Genomic DNA, 19001 nt, shown 5'->3' with positions numbered 1-19001 from the left:
ACCAGGCCCCTATTTTTTAATAAGCAGCCCAAGTGATTCTGATATGGATAGTCTGGGACCATACTTTAAGAATCATCACAGTAAATAATTCAATGAATAACTTGTTTAATAGATAGATTGAGAATTTGTACCAAAAAGAGAATTATTATTCTCTTGAAATACCATAAAACATTTATAAAAATGATCTGGTAGACCACAAAAAAAAAACACCAAAAAAACCCTCAGAAATGTCCAAAAAACATTCTCTGAAGCCAAACAAGCCATTCTCTGATCATAATGTAGTAAAACTAGAAATTAACACAAAATAAAACAAAAATAGATTTTTAAAAAACTATTTACTTAGAACATTTGTAAAAAACTCTTTTAAACAGAGGGAAAAAATCTAAAATCACAAACTAATTAGAAACAAATGATAATGAAAACACTATATAAATAGCAAATTTATGGGATAAGAAAGAGAGCAGTGTTCAGAGGAAAATGTATAATCTTAACGCTGATATATTAGAAAACAAGACTGAATATAAGTAAATTAAACATCTAACTTAAGAAGCCAGGATGTGTAGTGTGAGTGGGATAGAAACAGAGTAATAAATTAAACCAAAAAGTTTACAGAAAGAATCAAGATGAAAATAGAAATGAACTGAAATAGAAAATAAGAAATGAATGAATGAATGACAAAATAAATTTAAAAAGTAGTCCGGACTGAGTGGCCCAGTGGTTTGATTCCTGGTCAGAGCACATGCCTGGGTTGTGGGCTTGTTCCTCAGTATGGGGCTTGCAGGAGGCAGCCAACTGATGATTCTCTCTCATCACTGATATTTCTATCTCTTTCTCTCTATCTCCCTTTCTCTCTCCGAAATCAATAAAAACATGTTAAAAACAAAAACAAAATAAACAAGTACATGTGCTCAATCAAAAGCTGGGCACAGTTTGACTGGATAAGTGGAGAGAGCTATTCACATTCTACTCAGTTTACTTCTGAGTTGTTTGAATCTTTTCTAATGTGAAAGCACTCGTGTATTAGATATTATACAAAACTATGAAAAATAATGTAAAAGTACCTAAGGTATTCCATGTAGTCAATGTAAAAGACATTACTTATTCCAATATTGATTCACAGGTCATGCTTTATTTTTATTAGGATAAAAAAGATGCTGTAGTAAGTCAGATACCACCCGATAGCTTCACTCACAGAAATGCTCTATTGGGTGAAAGGATCACCACATCTCTGCCTCCGGTCCTGCCTTTCATGGGCAGTTAGTGCTTGTTCAGCATCGTTTCACATGAATCATTCATGCGCATCACTGAATTATTCCTTGTGCTGTCTGGCTCTCCTGCCCAGAGCACTCCTCTGCCATCAGCCAGGCTGTCCTTTAATCTGAGCTGTCCAACTGGGCATCTCTGGGTGCACGGAGGGCACCACGCCCTTGATGGCCCTGGGGACAGAGGGGCTAATAAAGTGCCACCGGGAAGGAGAAAAACCTCCTCCTCTTGCCGGGAACCAACAAGGCTTTCACTGAACCAGGAGTTTCAAGCTGATGGTCTGAGAGCCAAATCTGGCCATTTTCTACCTCTGGTCCACAGAAAATTATGAATTTGTTACCAATTTTTTTTAAAAGGGGGAGAAATTGAACACAAAGAAACCCAGTTACATGGCTTCTCTTAAAACTAGAAAGCCTCATACCACTGTGCCTGTTTCCCCACAATGACAGTCAGCAGAGCTGTGTCAAGACTCTTTCCGGCATCCCCAGCACTCTACGCCAAGGGCTGTGCTTGTTATCCCGCCGACCTTGCTCATGTCACTGAAAATATCCATTTTAATTGGCACCACATGCCAGTGATCCCAATATTTCAGGATCCAAACTCCATTTCTCAAACCGATTCTTCTACCTCAAGCAGCAAAACAATTATTTGTCAGATTATGTTTCCTGATTCACAGTTTGCAAATACTGTCACCGTAATTATGACTCAGTGATGTGATGACTGAACTCAGCTTGTGTGGGCTGCCCAGGGTGCTGAATCAACATCTGTACCACACCTCACTCATTGATTCACTCAGCCAATTATTCAATCCGCTTGCCTAATAAAGATTTATTAGCAAACTAAATCTATGCCAAACACTTTTCCAAGGACTAGAGACAGAGCAAGCAAAGAGACAACACACATATCTGCCAATATGAAGCTTAGATCTAGGGTAGAGAGAGGATATTTCAAACCCCAAATATGTAATTTATAAATGAGCTACAGGAGCCTTGGATGAATAGAACGAGTCTACTCCTATGGATTTTATAATCAGAAATAGTTTGCCTATAAACTCAAGCTAGGATTTACAATTTCAGAGCTGACAGGAAGTACCTAATACACCCCTTCTTGCCGAAGGGGAGGCAACAGGGCCTCCGAGAGTGACTTAGCCAAGGCCCCACAGAGTTTATGGAAAAGCTCCAGGCTTGCGAGTCTCAGGCACCTGTTCCTTTTACTTCCTAACACAGGAGTTACAGGCTCCAACATCTTCAGAAGACGTAACCCAGCAATGTGAGTCTCAGAGTCACCATCAGAGAATAGGGCGGACCAGGGCTAACAGGAGGGAGCCTGCGCAGAGTAAGTTTTTGATTCAAAATAAAGCAGTAATAATCACAACCACAGCACAACCCCAGGCCAGCCTGCACATTGTGAGCAGAGGCCTGGTCCTGGCAGGCACGGGCCCGGGCTCTCCCCATTTGGTCACACACTCGTCCATTCCTGTGTTTCTACCCTTATCTTGAATTTGAGCATATTTTTTCAAGTCATAACTAGTAAGAACCCTCTCCTACACTTTCGTTTTCTTAGGATTGTCTTTTCCTCAAGTTGAAATATATTTTTCATGTAACCAAAGTGAGTAAGAATATGAAGGGTTCATATTCATTTTTTATTTAATCAATTATACAAAATTAATTTTCTATTTATCTAAAATTAACATCTTTAAATAGTAAAAACCTAAATAAAATAATTTTCCATGAAAATATTTTTAAAAGATATTAAGACTTCCTTGCTTTCTTAAAAGAGTATGTTGCATATAATTCAGTCTTTGCTTGACACTAATGGTCAATATCTGGGTAGAAATTGATCTGTAATGCAGGAGATGCTGTCTTAGAGCTATTATGCTTTTGTAGCTTTCATTTCCATTCTTTTAAGTGCCACCTCCCACCCAAGTTTCCAGAAGTGCAGGACATGAACCTGAAGACAAGGGCAGAACCCATCTCATTGCCCCCCTCGCTTTTGTAAACCTTGGTGGATTTTTGTTGTTTTGTTTTTTCACTTTATTTTTACCTTGATTTGTATGGTGTAGATGAGATTTTAACTTTGAATTTTTAAATCTCTTCTCTAGCCCCAAATCCAAGCCACAAAGTCCAAATTATCTCTAAACTGCTTCCACTGAGCTGGACTCGACTCATCAGGCCTCTGGTTCAGAATCACTGGGGGTTCTTTGGTTAAAAAGTACAAATTCTGGTAGCTTCAAAATTAGACCTAAAATATGCCTTTTAAACCAATGCCCTTAGTGATTCCTGTGCATTTGAAGCTTTGAGGTCCACAGCCCTATCTTTTCCTTGAACTACCGCAAATATTTCTACAAATTATCGTCCTGTGGGGTGCTTAACACAAGATACAATCCCTGAGCCCACACCCAGGCTGAGAATCAGGATCTCTGAGTGGTAGGACCTGGGCATCTAGGCTTATTTTATTTATTTGTTTCTTTTTACTATTTTTTATTTTGAGCTGGCTATGTATTTCACGCACCATTTGTAAGAAACAATACACACAAACCTCATGCACGCTGCAGCCAGCTTCTCCATGGTAACATCTGCGTGACCACAGCACAATAGCACAATCAGGAAACTGGCATGGATACAATCCCACTCAGCTTTTCTAAACTAGCTCTCCTTCTTGACTTTTCTCTACTTCTTCCTTTGCTGATGCTTAGCTCTAATGAAGCTTTAAAAAAAGTTTTTATTTTGAAAAAATTTAAAATAGACAATGGATCAGAACAGTATAATACCCAAAACCGCTTCACCTACAGTCACCCAATGTTAGCATTTGGCCCCATTTCTCCCTTTCTCCCTTCTCCCTTCCTCCTCCTCAATGGAGTGACCTGTTCCTTCCTCTGGCCCACTTATGCGCTAGTGTGGACAGCATGACCGCTCACGCCTGAGCGCTCCGGCATGTGTCTCCTGAGAACAAGAGCCTTCTCTCACATAACCACAGCAGAATTACCGAATTTGGGAGACTGGACAACACTACAATATCATTTATAACATAATGCAGTTAATTTTCAATTTCTCTGAATTTCCCCAAACTGTCCTTAAATTTACAGCAATTCTCCTCCCAGGGCCTCCCATGGCGTAACTGCGACCTCTCTGTACCCGCCTTTAGTCCAGAACAGCCTTCCTGTCACTCCTGCCACCGATAGATTTGAAGACAACTCCCACACGCTGGGAGTTGGGGAATTGAACCTACAACCCAGGTGTGTGCCCTTGACAGGGAATGGGATCCATGACCTTTTGTATCCTTAGGCCAATGCTCTAACCACTTAGAACACTGGCCAGGTTATTATTATTTTTTAATAACATCATTATTTCTCTTAGGAATATTGTTTCTGATATATCTCCTCAGGCAAAGACAACAACAACAAAAATAAACAAATAAAGCTATAGCACTGTAGAAGGGGGGTTGAGAGGCTGGATGAAGAAGTTGAAGAGATTAAGAAGTATAAATTGATAGTTACAAGAGTCACAGGGATATAGCCTACAGCAGAGGGAATACAGTCAATGAAGTTGCAATAACTACGTATGGTGCCAGGTGGGTGCTGGAAATATCAGGGGGAACACTTCGTCAAGTATATGATCGTCCAGCCACTATGCTGTACACTTAAAACTAATGCAAAATAATACTGAATAGAAGCTGTAATTGGAAAAGAAAATTTTTAAAAATCTATATTTTATATGAAAAGCAAAATAAATAAATAAAAATGCCACTAAGTCTCTCGTGTATTGTCTTAAATCTTCTGGTGTGTTGGCCAGAGTTTTTGTGTTAAAGCCAAATCCTATTGCTATCTGTAGTTTTCCCAAGTATAAAAGACGATCTCTCTGGGGCCCATCCTCTGGCCCTTCATGGTTAGGATGCAGGAAAGCGTCTTACCATTACATCCTGGATAGTTAAGAGGATCCTTGCTTTGTCCGTACTGCTCGGCAGGTCAGAATGTCCATGAGCGTCCTGAAGGGAGAAGTCAGCATCACAGGCTGCGGTGCTGGCAGGAGGTGTGGAATCCTAGGGACAAGCAGAGAGAACCGGGTATGGTAAGAGCAACCTGTGTCCCTCAAGACCTGCAGGGCCCTCCATCTCTCTTCTCACTAAGCCGTTCTCTGCTCTTACTCCCTCAGCTGATCTGACCAAACACACCCCTGCTTTACTGGGGAACAAGCCACTAGGACCAGAATTCAAACTCCAAAACGGTGCCCTGAGCCGCGTGGGGACCAGCACAAAAGGATGGCCACACGCATTGAGTAAAAACGGTGGGATTATCAAATAGTATGAAAGGTATAATCCTCTTTATGTAAAAATAACAATAAAAAGCAAAGGAAAAAAAATACCCAAACAATGGAACTGCCTTAAAAATGCTCCCTCATATTTTCAAGTCTCACCATTGAAATGAATGCATACTGAAGGGACCGCCCGGAGCCCCGGGCTGCTTCACTGGGGATGCTTGGTTAGCAATGAATGGCACAACTGCCTAAATCTTCCTACTACCAACTGGGGGGTGAGCCGTCATGCCACGCAGTCTACGTCATGGGCCGTGGCAGACCTGCTGGTGGCACATGGGTGGTGACAGGTCTTTAAGTTGTCTGTATGTATCAGTAAGTCACAACGGCTTGAAAACACTAAATTGCAACTGTGGACAAAGATCCAAGTCACCCCACTGGAGGATCTGGCAGGGAAAACTCAGAGAAGGATCCAGAAGAGCATGCCTTCCTGCCGCCTGTCACTCATCCTGGGGAACTGCAGTCTCTCAGGGGGACGGGCCAGGACCGGCACATTCCAGAAACAGCCTCCTCTGACACGTGCAGTTTTCAGTCCGCACGGCTGCATACCTACCTGTTCACAGTAATGATCTCGGGGCAGTGAGATTATGAAAGGACTTTTATTTTCTTTTTATCATTTGAATTTTTATATTGATCACACATTATCAGGGGGGAAGTGTCTCAATAATAGAAATATTTATACATTTAGTTTCATTCCTATTACTTAAACGAAGCCAACATCATTTAAATGGAGCCTTACCACCCACTGCAACATGACTAAGACCCGTCCCTTTGGTGGAACTCTCTAGAGAGAGGGGCTTCTTTTCACAGGAGTTGCTAAACTGCAAACAGAACTCCCTATGATGGCTTCCCCACCCCCGACTCAGAGTAGAAGCCTGGTCTTCACCGCAGCTCCCGAAGTCCTATGTAGTCTGAGCCTTGGCTATCTCTCGGTCCTCACCGCCCTCGCCCCCTCGGTCACTTGGCTCCCGGCACACTGGGTCCTGGCTCCCCGCCTGGAGTGCTCTTCTCCAAACAGCTCACTCCTGGGCTTCCATGAGGCCTCTGCTCGCGTGTGACCTCATCAAGGCGAAGCCCCTGCCCAGCCTCCCCCGGATAAGCCCCATCACGTCAGCCCCTGGCTGTGATACACCTGCTGGCCGTTTTACCTTCAGTGCCAGGCCCTGTGGTGAGGACTGCGCACACGGGAGCACAGGCCCATCTAAGGGGATTGGTGCTCCTCTGCCCAGTCATTGCAGGTGCTTAAGAATGTGGCTCCCGAATCTTCCGACTTTCCAAGAGAAGCCCCAGCTTAAGACTTAGACATGGAATTTCCTGATTCTTAAATGTCAGCGAGTAATTCACACCTTGGAAAGCACGAGGCAAGGCAACGGGGTGGCGGCCAACAGGGCATGTCTGCAGCATGCCAGCTGTGACCTCAGAGCCCAGAAACAAGTTCACAGGGGTGTGCGGCGGGGGAACGGCGGTGTGTCTCAGCAGCGAGGGTCAGGGGAAAGCACACGCAGACGTGCATTTCCTCTGCTCCATTCCAGGCCGCACTGCGAGCAGCGGGAGGTGGCTGAGTAACTGAGCCACGCGCTCTTTTTTCTTTCCCTGTCTAGATGCAGCTTTATGGCTTCTGCCTTTGCCGAAAACTGGCGCTGCCATTTTACTCTGACTTAGCAGGAGAATAACTCCGTGGGGAAACTGACTGTGGAGCCTCTGGAGCGCCCCTCATGGGGGGAGGAAAGGAAAGAGAGATACAATCAAGCACTCAGAGCGGAGAAAATCCCGGCTGGCGGAGCAGGGCACTGCCGATTCCGAGCACGCGCACACCGGAATGCTAATGGGGCTTAATCGCTTGTGAGGGACAGGCTGCCGTGTTTCAGGGAGCTTGGGAGCTTGCAAAGGAGGGAATACATGTTCTTGTAACAGGAGGTACCAAATGGTCAAAGGAGAAGAGAACTACCATGCCTCTTGCTTGAAGAGCATGTACGAGTTCTGTGACATGTGCTGGGGTTGGGGCTGTAACAGACGAACTTGGCTAGAAACCAGCCGGTTGATGCAAAAGCAATTGAGTGCTTAGGGTGTGCGTGTCCGTGTGTGTGTGTGTGTGTGTGTGTGTGTGTGTGTCTGTGTTGTGGGTGGTAGGTGTTAAAGAAAAGGACTCTTTCCCAGGAAGGAAGGAATAGTAACAGAAGTGTCCCGACAGCTGCCAAAGCACTGAGCAGAGGGCATTCCTACCTGTGGGTGACCCCCGGAAGCATCCTTTGCAGTGACAGTCGTGTCCCCAGGTGGCTCAGAATCTTCAGAATAGTCCAGAGGAGGTTCGATATGGAGCCGAGAACCAGCTTCTGTTCTGATCTGCACGGATTTCTACACACAAGAATTCAGAGCATTTTGGGTGAGGCAGTACAGACATCTGGATGCCCCTGGGGCGAGCGCTGGGGGCTGGCTGCAGGGGTGCCTGTGCTCCTGCGCTGGCCCAGCAGGTCCCCGGGCCACCAGACGGCTCAGCCCCCTCTGCTCAAAAGTTTTTACAGGTTCCTACTGCCCAAAGTGGGTTCAGGAGACATTTTTAGTAACTTTTTAGCTTGAAATAACTTAGCCACAGAATTGTGGATGTTAAACTTCTCAAACAGCTTTGTGATCAAATGTCTAGGAAACCTTGGGCATTTTGCAAGACTTCTCAGGGCCTGTAATGTGCCCCTCCCCCACCCGCCACACACACTTGTGGATCTCCTAAAATAAACACAGCGAGCACCGTTTCCCACACTTTCTGGGTCCTGGAAACTGTGTGGTGGGCCCCTCTTCCTCCCAGCATTCCTTAGGCCACTCTCTGGGAAGAGCACTCGGCGGTCTGATGTGGCAGACTGCGGCTGTCCCCCAGAGCCCGTGTCCCCTCCTCCCCTGCAGCTGGGGACCTGTGTGAACACTTACATCCTGGCCAATGGGGGGTGGGGGGGAATGGGGGGGGGGGAAGGGGTGTGTGCATCTTTGAACGGTGCCCCTGAAGGGAGGGGACAGCGCCCCTTGCCCAGCTGCAATGTGGAGGCGGTGGTGAGCGCCAAATACTGAGAGAGGAAGCCACATCGGGAGAAACTCATGCCTGGGTTTCTCCGTGGCCTCTCGGAGCATGTGGCTGCCCCGCTGACCTGTCCTGTCAGAGAGACATCAACCCTGGGCCTCTCTGCTTTGGCAGCCAAACCTGCACCTAAGCCACGCACCTGCAAGAGAAGCTCTCTACAGCCGCCCCAATCTGTCTTTCCTGCCCTGAGTCCTGCGCACACAGTCAGGCCCCTGACAACTGGGCCACATGGAGCTGCTGGCTTTCTCCTTTCAGGTTCTCCTGCTCCCCGTTCTCCTTTCAGGTCCACTCCCCTCGCCCCTAGTCCACCCAAGGCCCAAGGGCAGAGATGGGACTCGAGCTTGGTTGGCAGCCCATTCTGCCCACCACACGCCCTGGCCCCTGGTCAGGGGTGGGAATGGACCGAAGGCAGCCAACAAGCAGTTAGGAGTGCTGCTAGAGCTGCGGGAGCAGGCGCCCCTTCCCCGGTGCTAAGCCAAAGGGAGGCAGACAGAAGCTGCTGGGCAACCTGCCCCTCATGCAGAGACAGAGAGTGGAGAGAATGAAGCAGAGTCCTGAGGGTTTGTTCAGACCCGAGTCAAGCGAAGACACTGCTTCCACACCCCAGTGCTGGCATGGAGCAGGCCGTGCGGGACTAAGTGGGCAGGCCCAGATGTAAGCGAAGCGCCCGGGGAGAAGCAGCTAAGGAGGTGCTCCTCTCCGGTGCCCTGCATGCACAAATCCAAGAGGAAGGGTCTCCTTAAACTTCAGCCCTGGCCTCACCCTGGTGAGGTGCTGGTGCTGAGAGAAGGGACAGGTCCACAGAGTGGAGGGAGTGACTTACACCCGTGGTCAGCAAACCGAGGCTCTTTGGCCCCTTGAGTGTGGCTCTTCCACAAAATACCATGGCCCGGGTGAGTCTATTTTGAAGAATGGCGTTAGAAGAAGTTTAAGTTTAAAAAAGTTGGCTCTCAAAAGAAATGTCAATCGTTGTACTGTTGATATTTGGCTCTGCTGACTAATGAGTTTGCAGACTCCTGCACTAGTGCAAACCATCGCCACTCCGAGTGCGTGGGGTGCATTTATTGGCTCCTTTAGTCCTCACGGTAACCCAAGGGGGAAACCAAGGCACGGGTCTTTAAGCCACAGCTGGGGGACCAGAGCCTAGATTTGAACCTCAGCAGTACTGCTCCATGCTGAGCAATGTCTCCTTTTAAAAGTAAATCTCTTAGGCTTTGACAGCCATATGGTCTCTGTCACAGTGTTCAACTGTCGCATTAAAGCTTGAAAGCCACCATGGATGATGCCTAACAAATTGGCATGGCTGTATCTCAAACACACTTTATTTGCAAAAACAGGCTGCAGCCAGATTTGGCTCAAGAGCTGGTGTTTGCTGACCAACCCCAGCTCCAAACCGCCACGCTAAACTTCTCACAGGGGAGAAGCTCCAAGACCTCAGCGACGCCCGCAGCTGCGGAGAGCGCTGAGCGTTGTGTTAGTCTGTGCAGACACGCCTGTGGTAACGTTCCATTTATACTAAAGTAAATTAGGAACAGTGAGGGCTTAACAATAACCAGTAATAAAATAGAACAATTGTGACAATATACTGTAATAAAAGTTATGGGAATTATGACATGAAATAAGGGTCACTGGAACACAAGCACTATGGCCCCTCCACAGCGGATCTGATCGCTGAGACGGCTAAGCGACTAAGAGGCAGCCAGCCAGTCACAGCACGAGGTGCCGGACCAAAGGATGATTCACATCCGGAGAAGATGGAGCCGGACAGCATGAGATTTCATCTTGCTCCTCAGAGCACTGCACGGTTTAAAATTAGGAATTGTCTGTTTCTAGAATCTTACATTTAATCTTTTCGGACCCCAGTTGACCACACGGGACACAGAGAATAAGCATGCCCAGCCTGTGCTTTGCAGGGGCCTTTGGAGGACAGAGGGAAATTAAACAATCCCCCGAGACCAACACTCAGAAGAGGAAACAGGGACTGAGCTATGGATCGTTAAAGGAAGAGATCTTAGCGAGAGTACAGGGCCTGGAAAAGGCAGGCGGGTGCCACCTGCCCGAGAACAGGGCGGTGGGAGGCGTGGAGGTTGCCCCGGGACACTTCCCTCCTACAGGAGGTCCCGTCACCCGGCAACGCACCATCTGTCTCTAGAACCATGCTCTCCACTCTGCCTGCAGCCTCACCCATAGGGGCTCAGGCTCCCAGTGTGGCCTCGCTGCTCCCGGGCTTTGCAAACTCACTCTCAGAGCATTTCCTAGCGTCCGCAGTGGGGCCGTGGAGGGTAAGCACTCCACGGGGTGGGTAAGCTGGGCTTTGCTGCCTAGGGCCAGGATGAAGCTGTAAAAGCCTTGAATCTCATCAGAGATGGATTTTCCATGACACCTTCAAAGCGAGTGTGCTCCTCCCTCCTTCCCAGGAACCACTCAGTAAGTGTCCAAATGTGGAACCCGGGCAAGAGAGGAGGAGGAAGGGGGCGCGGGCATGCGGGAAGCCTACTGGCACGGGCCCATCCAGAGGCACAGCCAGGCCCCGCCCTGGGTCGCTGCTCCTCTCTCTACCTGGAGAGGGAGGGTTTGGCCCAGGCCTTGCTACTTCGAGTGCCAGTTCTGGCCTCCCCTGGGGATTTGAGAAATGTCGAATTTCAGGCCCCCTCTCAGAGCTGGGAACAGAATCTCATTCTGACAAGACCCCAGGCGAGTCCATGCACACAGACGTTTAGGTGGCGGGAGGCTGAAGAGGCTTTGGGTGGCGCTGTTGTTTCCGCCTGCCCAGCATGTTCCCCAGACTTCTGGTAAAAGCACCCTGGTTTCCTTTCGGCAAATCCTCCCTTCCCAGACCCCAATCCCAGTGTCCCCATGGAACAGCGACCAGGTCACCAGCGAGCATGTGACCCAGGCCTGGCCCATCTGAGCATTAGATCCCGCTGGCCCACAGTGGCTGGGTGATTGGGTCAGGGGAATAGCACGGTGACAGTGTAAGCGGGAGCTGCTGGCGACCATCCTGGTGCCACACAGGGCAGCAGGGGAACAGCAGAGTGAAAGATGGAGAAGAGACCTGCTTCACTGTCTCAGCACCTGGATCCAGCAGTGCCTGACTGGGGTTCCCACTGGCGAGTAGAGAGCTGGAACTCATGCAGCTCTGCTGGTCTGACCTGGATTATGAACGTGAGAAAGACCTTCCACATTCTAGGAGAAGCGCTCCCATGCCCTTCTCTCCTCTGAGGCTTTCTCCTCCCCCGTCCCCAGAAGCACTCCTCTCCCTGCCAAGGAGCTCAGCACAACTGCTCACCCGCCAAGATGTGAGGAGAAGGGTTTGCAGGAGGCATAAGGCACTTAACCAGCAAGTCCTTACTGAGCACTGACTGCATACATGTCAAGATACAAAAAAATTCAAAACCAATGCCCTGGCCCGAGGAGTCACACAGCACATATCACAGAAGGAGGTGTTTATGAAGCAACATGTGACAAAACCAATGCTGAGTGGGTACCGGAGAGGGGAATAAATAGTCCCTCCATCTGGCTGGCGCTCCCACCTCAGCCCCAGGAGGCAACTCTGCCACCCCTGGGAGGTGGAGAGCGGCTCTCCCCATAAAGAGTACAAGGCTGGCAGGTTCCAGCCCCAGGCACGCCAGCTCCCTGCCTCCCACCTTCACGCCTCACAAGGATGATGCCTGGCTGGCTCCCTGCCTGGTACACTGCTTTACCCCCAGTGGGCGTTGCTAAGCAGCTGCTCTCTCCTGCCCACTTGCAGGGCTGGGACTTGGGTAGAGCTTTGCAATAGCAATCATAGACCAGGACAGAATTTAAAAGCCTACCCCTAGCACCCATGTTTCAGTCTACCAGCCCAAGGCCAGCGTGTCCTTCCTCAGCCACTCCTGGCCCGCCATGCTCAGAGTCACGTGAGTGTCAGCAGTGTTCTAGGAGGTATGCACTGAAGCTCACTGTCAATTAGAAGAAAGATCAAGGCCGGCCTGCAGGGTGGTGCGGCTGTGCAGTATCAAATGGCGCCCTCTAGAGGCAGGAGAGCTCTGAAGACAATGGCAAAGGCAGGTTGGGGGTGGGAGTAAATCTACCTCATCTGATATGCTCTTCCTGGATTTGTCTGATCTCTTACAAATAACAGCCCTCGACACTCTGTGTCATGCAAGGCCACTGCAAAGGCCGACGCTTTACGGGCTGTTTCATTTATTGTCCTCACTGCAGGGGTTTTCAAAACTCAGAAAGGAAAACAAAGGAAAAGGCGTCCCAGGCTTCACATGCCCACTGTGAGCTTTCCTGGGGGCGCCTGAGCTGCCAGCCACACAGGAAGCCAGGTACACGCGTGGGGAGCAACACGGCTGCTGTAATAATGGCAATGAACTTGCTTTCCCGGCCTTTCAGGAAAGCCCACCCCACAGTAAATTGCTGGAAGGCCAATCCCTTCACTACCAATTTAATGCTAAGAGCCGATGACTTTCATCAAATCTGACAACATTTTAGTAAACGACAGCTCTGTTGATTAGGCTGCTGTCCACCCACGTATTACAAGGCCGGGGAAGCCATAAATCTTAATCCTCGGATAGCAGCAGAAAGATCTAAGGCCAAGAAGCGGTGGGGGGAAGGACAGTGCCGACCAGGGCCCATTCATCACCGCCAGGGCTCCACGGTGCGGGTGGCAGCTCGGAGGCCCAGCAGAGCAGCACCACTCACCCGGCTGCTTCCCAGAGCAGAGGCCCAAGAAGGGTTTGCAGGTGGAGCTGGGAGCCTCTTGGCCAGCAGTTACTGACTCTGTGACTTGGTGGTCCAGGGATCCTCAGGCCGGTGAGCCTGAGGCAGCCCTCCCAGCAAAGGCAGCTCTACCCAAAAGTGCTTCCTAGCTGCTGGGCAAGACCCTAAGAAGGAAAATCTGTCCTGTTCGAGGAGGTTTTGGGGTCAGTCAGTAGAAAGGGGATGTGTGACTCAAAGGGTTTAGGGGAGACACTGAGAAAGAGGAACATGGAAACAGGTTGGAGAGGCAGGGATGCAGCGGGGAGGAGGAGCCAGCCGGGCGCAGACTGTGACCACTGTGTCCCCCTGATCAGCCAGTGCAAATGCACAAGGTGACTGTGTGGCCAAACCTGTCCCTCCTGCTGGTATGGGAGTAACTGAAGGACTGGGCAGGGCTGTGGTCCCTCTCCTGAGGGGGTGGCTTTTGAGAACTGGCCACCTCTAGCCATTGGAGACTGCTATCTTGACCCCTGGCTGCCTCCAAGGACAGTGGAGCCGTTCAAAAGGGTAGAGACTGTCTGCATCTCTATCTCACGCCCCCACGTGCTCTCTACCACGGAGAACTCGCTTCATAACGCCGCTCACTACCTCGGCCCAAAGGAAGCCAAGCCTGCCTCTTCCTCAGACAGGAACAGTGCCATTGGCACACCCAGGCCATTCACTGCCCTCCTCTGTGCCCTGGCCACCCGGCCTCCTTTCAGCCTGACCCCACTTCCTAGTGTCCCCTGTGCCCCTCACTGGGGCCCTCCTTCCTCCAGACCTTCCCGGAGCAGCTCCTCTCATCTTCAGGGGTCAGCTCAGGTGTGGCCCTGGGAAGCCTCTGCAGACACCCTCTCCCGAGCATCTCTTCCCCCAGACACTGTCATCCCATTGCACTCTCCCCTCTCTTTCCCATGCTTGTTTGTTTGCTTACTGGCTTTTTGTCCTTGGTTCTCCACCCACACCCCATAAAAGCAAGCTCCAGGAGAGCCGGCCTGGCCTGCATCACTCATTGCTAAGACCACAGTACCGACAAGTGTCCAGAATTTAGTAGGTGCTCATAAGCGATCACAGAATGGATGGACGGCCCTCCGCACCTGCCCTGCACTGACTACGGCAGGCATGTTTTACTGATGCTTCCTCTGTGCTGGGCGCTGCTTGAAATGCTCGCCAAACACTGGCTCATTCCATCCTCGTTACCAGCCCTGTGAGACAGGAACCATCATCAACCCAGCTTACACTTCAAAAACAAGTACCGCGAGGTTTAGCAACTCATCTATGACCATGCAACTAGTCAGTGATGCAGCCAAGGCCTTGAACCTGGGCATGGGGATGCCGAGTCCATACTTTTAACCACTTCTCTAGACTTGTCTGTCACCTGCTGCCAAGGGCACAAGCAGAACCCCCGCTGATGGACCAGCTGGCACACTGTGAGCACATCTTTCCCAGCAGCCCTGGGCGGCTTCATTGATGAGGAGCCCAGCGTTCAGAGGTCACACTGTCAGCTCCAGGGCACTTAGCTAGTAAGGAATTAGTCTGATTCCAAAGCGCTTTCCCTCCTACTCCTTAAGGGTCACAGGTTCAAATATCCCAAAGAGCCAGGGAAACGGAAAGACGTAAGAGAAATAGTAGCAGAGCAGATAACAAAATCCAACTCACTGGGCCTCAGCTCTGGGATCCTAAGGGAGCGGTGGGGACTGCAGCAAACCAGAGGGCTTGTCCCCTCGCCAGGCTCCCACCAGTGGCTGCCTGATGGGAGGGGGCCCAGCCTGGAGGCCAGATCTTTCCATTTTTCTAGAGAAGCAGGAATAGAGCTTCTTAGTCAGGGGTCAGCCAGTGTTGCTCAGTGGTTGAGCATCAGCCCATGAGCTAGGAGGCCACGGGTCAATCTCAGTCAGGGCACATGCCCAGATTGTGGGCTACATACCCGTAAGAGGCATGCAGGAGGCATTCCTCTCCCTTCCTCTCTCTAAATTCAGTAAAAATACATTTTTAAAAATTATGTAAGATCTTTTTTATTTTTTATTTTAAGAGTTAGCAAGTGACTAAGTCTTGTTAAACTATGTGTGTTCAAAAACACTGTTATCTGGGGCAAGTTTGGCCACAGACTTGAAGTTGTTGACTTTGGAGTCCACCAGGCTGGTCCTCCGTGTGTCTGAAGACAGCGGTCGCGTCTCCTCCCAGTTCCCAGTTCCCACGTCCTCACGGCAGGGTCTTCCAGGGCAGGAACAGAGCCTTATTTCATTTTTTATTTTTAACTCCAGAGCCCCGCCCACGGTAACTGTTAGATTAATGGATGATTGCTTTCATGACCCGGCTTCTGGTCCACCCAACTGCCGAGTGCTTCCTGGGGCCTATATCTCCGAGGGGTGCCCAGAGCGCTGTGCGGGGTGGGGCAGAGTTGGTCTGGTCGGTAACGCTAGGGGGGTGGGTTGACTCCAGCAGCCATTCCACTCTCTCCTAAGATGCCTTCCTGCTCGGTAGAGGAGGAAAGCTAGACACTGTGTCTTGATTCCCTTCAGCTGGGGTTCTGGATGCGCCACAGGTGAGCCCATGAGATGGCCTCACACAGACAAGGAAGCGGAGTGAGGGGAGGCTGTGTGTGCCCAGCACAGTGTGGAGGCGAGGGAGCTGTGACAGAGGCGATGGGCTTTCCAGCAACATCCCACCTTGGCTCCGCAGGCGTCTTCACCACGTTGCCCCGGCAAGTACAGCATCACTGAGGCCAGCGGCTGTGACTTCTTCCTTCCTGGGTCACCGCTAAGGAGACGCATTCCGAATGCTGACCCCACACCTTCCCTACTGTGTGCCCGGCAGCAGCTTTTCCGGCAGGTCCGGCTAAGGTGCTGAGTGCCATTCCTGGAGGCCCAGCTCAGAGCCCATCCTCTGCCGGCCCAGGGATTTCGTAAGCACTTGATTCCCTGCATCACATTCATTTCTGATTAAAAGAGCCTGAGTGGTCTCTATTGTTAGGCCCTGGCTGACACCTCGCTGATAGGGTGCAGAAGGACAATTACAGTGTTCATGGCATCAGGAAGCCAGGAAATTAGCCATGATTAGGCCCTGTGAAGTGTGGGACCACAGGGAGAGACTGGGAGGGATGCTAATTAATCCTAGGCCAAGTCTTTTAAATCGCACAGATTCTGGGGCAGCCATTAAGTCACAGTCAGGATGCAAATATGGCTCCTGATAATAGAAGGCTCTCAGAACAACCAGAAGGATGGTCTGAAGTGGGGAGTGGAGAAAGACCTCATTAATGAAAAAGCATTCGTTGCTTGCTCGGAACAAAGGAGACCTCCAGCTCCGCACCCTGCAGGCCTGCTCCCTGGCACTAGAGCTGGCTAGCAGGAACCCCCTCCCCCATTAAGTCAGAGCCCCACCAATGCCTCTGCAGAGAAGCAGAGGGCCACTGGAGTTGAAGTAACAGATCCAGAATTGAAACCTTACCCTCCTCCCTCACTAGCTGTGTGATTCTGAGCCTCAATTTCTTCAGTGGCACAATGAGGACTTACAGACCTACAGGGTTATTGCAGAAATGGGCTAAATCTACAAAGTTACGCATAGATCCATACATACAGTTCAAGGCAAATGTCATCAGCAGTACTTCCCAATCTTGGCGAGCACAGGATTAAAAAGTATATACACACCACTGCTCACGCCTCACCTCAGACCAAATGAGTCAGAATCTCTGGGGTTGGACCTGAGTATTTTAAAAACTCCCAGGTGACGTGCACGTGCAGTGGGGGTTGTGACAAACAGGTCCCTGGTCAGGTATAAGGAACTGCAAGGTAAGGCATAAGGACTATACGGGCAAGAACACTGAGCTCAGGCCAAAGCTCTGGGTTTGAGTCTCGATTCAGCCCCTTCTTAGTGGCTGGCCTTGGAAAGCTCGCTAACTTTTCTGAACATTCATCCCCTCAGCTCCCTTAAAAGAGGAAGAAGCTGCCGAAACCAGTTTGGCTCAGTGGATAGAGCATCGGCCTGCGGACTGAAGGGTCCCAGGTTCGATTCCGGTCTAAGGGCATGTACCTTGGTTGTGGGCACATCCCCAGTAGGGGGTGTGCAAGAGACAGCTGATTGATGATTCTCTCTTATTGATGTTTCTAACTCTCTATCCCTCTCTCTTCCTCTCTGTAAAAAATCAATAATATGTATTTAAATATATATATATATATATATATATATATATATATATTTAAAAAAAAAAAAAGAGTAAGAAGCTGCCCTACAGGTCTCCTGTGAGGGCAAAGGGAGGAGTCACACAGGAACTGAGCCAACACCTGGTACCAGTAGGGGCTCAAAAAACGCAAGCTACTGGCAGCAGCAGCCTCAAGGCAATCAAAGTGGCATCTTAGGTCTGTGGGGGAGTGCTGTCTTTTTACCCGCTGCATGTGTGGCATCTAAGACCATGCCTGACACATAGTAGGTGCTCAATAAAAAACAGTTAGATGAACGAGTCATCATGACAGGGCTGCGAGTCCGACCTGTGATGGCCCAGCAGGGAAGAGCATGCCAAGAAAGAGGCTGGAAGACGCCCCTGGCCCTCTGCCCTCCAGAAGCCAGTGCCACATGCAGAGAGGGCAAGGCTACCGTGAGTGCCCAACCAGCCACCCACTGCCCACCGAGATTCTGAACGCCCCGCCGTGATTATGTTTCTGTTCCCTCAATAACCCGCTCCTTATCCTAAAGTGCGACTGGGGCCACGCTCTTGACCTGGTGCCATCCGCGGCGCTGGGCTTTGCCGGGGGCTGTCCGTGAATTGCGTCTTAAAGCTTCTTCAGCTTCTCGAAACAGGGTTCTTCGTCCGTAATCTACACCAGAGACGAGGGAGGAGAATCGGTGAGGCACAGGGGCAAGTTCACAGTGACATCAGTTTCGTAACTTACACCTAAGTACTCCTTAGTGTGCCCACAATCCTGTATGTGAAGCCACCCGCTGTAGCACTGTTTGTAGCAGCACAGCATTAGAAAAGCTAAAATGGAATAATAGTAGTCTATAATAATAAAAGCATAACATGCTCATTAGACTGATGTCCTTCCAGACGTCCTTCCTTCTAGACAAAGCTGCGGCTGGCAGGGGCCAGGGCCAAGGCCCTTCACAAATTGTGTGCAATGGGCCTCTAGTATGTATAACAATGTACAGCCCAATGGAGCAGGTCTATATACAAAAGGAACACTCTCCAGGGGTAGAAGCAGGATACAGGACAGTGTGCACAATAGACCAGCATTTGTGTAAAGGGGAGGGCGGGGAGGGGGCAGTGTGTTGAATGAGCCCCAGTACAGAGACTCCTGTCATCTGCCCTCCCTGAAACCTGGACTCAGAGAGGCCTGCCTCTCCTAAGCAGCAACTCGCCAGGTTCCTTTGCCATGAAAGCTAGGAGAGTCACCCATTTCCCTCTTTGCCCTGGGGGCTAGGAAGCTCATGCGAAACTCCAAAATAAACTGCAATAACTCTCTAGAGAAGGTTTCAGACACACTTTCACTGCCTATTAATGGCTGGGGGTTTTACGGTGCCTGTGGTAACAACACAAATCAAGATTACTGCGTGCCAGTAACCTCCCTGGAAAGCCTGTAAGGTGGGCATAACGATTCCCATTTTACAGAAGAGGAAACTGAGGGTCAGAGAGGACCCAATTG

The 19001-nt window shown here is 49.8% G+C and overlaps 1 protein-coding gene across 6 annotated transcripts in view; it reads right to left on the bottom strand.

The window, feature by feature from the left end:
* KATNIP (katanin interacting protein) overlaps positions 1 to 19001 on the bottom strand; it is a 181737-nt gene that overhangs the window by 92028 nt on the left and 70708 nt on the right. For 4 of the 6 annotated variants that reach the window (XM_084882882.1, XM_084882884.1, XM_084882885.1 and 1 more), the window contains 3 exons: positions 18079 to 18176; positions 7797 to 7928; positions 5173 to 5301 (listed from right to left, as the gene is read on the bottom strand). In XM_084882882.1, the coding sequence (XP_084739008.1) occupies positions 5173 to 5301; positions 7797 to 7928; positions 18079 to 18176 (359 nt within the window). The remainder of the gene's footprint in view (positions 1 to 5172; positions 5302 to 7796; positions 7929 to 18078; positions 18177 to 19001) is intronic. The other 2 variants (XM_084882886.1, XM_084882887.1) reach the window with 2 other exon arrangements.

The sequence above is a fragment of the Pipistrellus hanaki genome (genome assembly GCF_964339955.1).
Source record: "Pipistrellus hanaki genome assembly, chromosome: 4".
Lineage (NCBI taxonomy): Eukaryota > Metazoa > Chordata > Mammalia > Chiroptera > Vespertilionidae > Pipistrellus > Pipistrellus hanaki.
The sequence above is the reverse complement of the archived record's forward strand: the minus strand, read 5'-3'. Positions and strand labels throughout refer to the sequence as shown.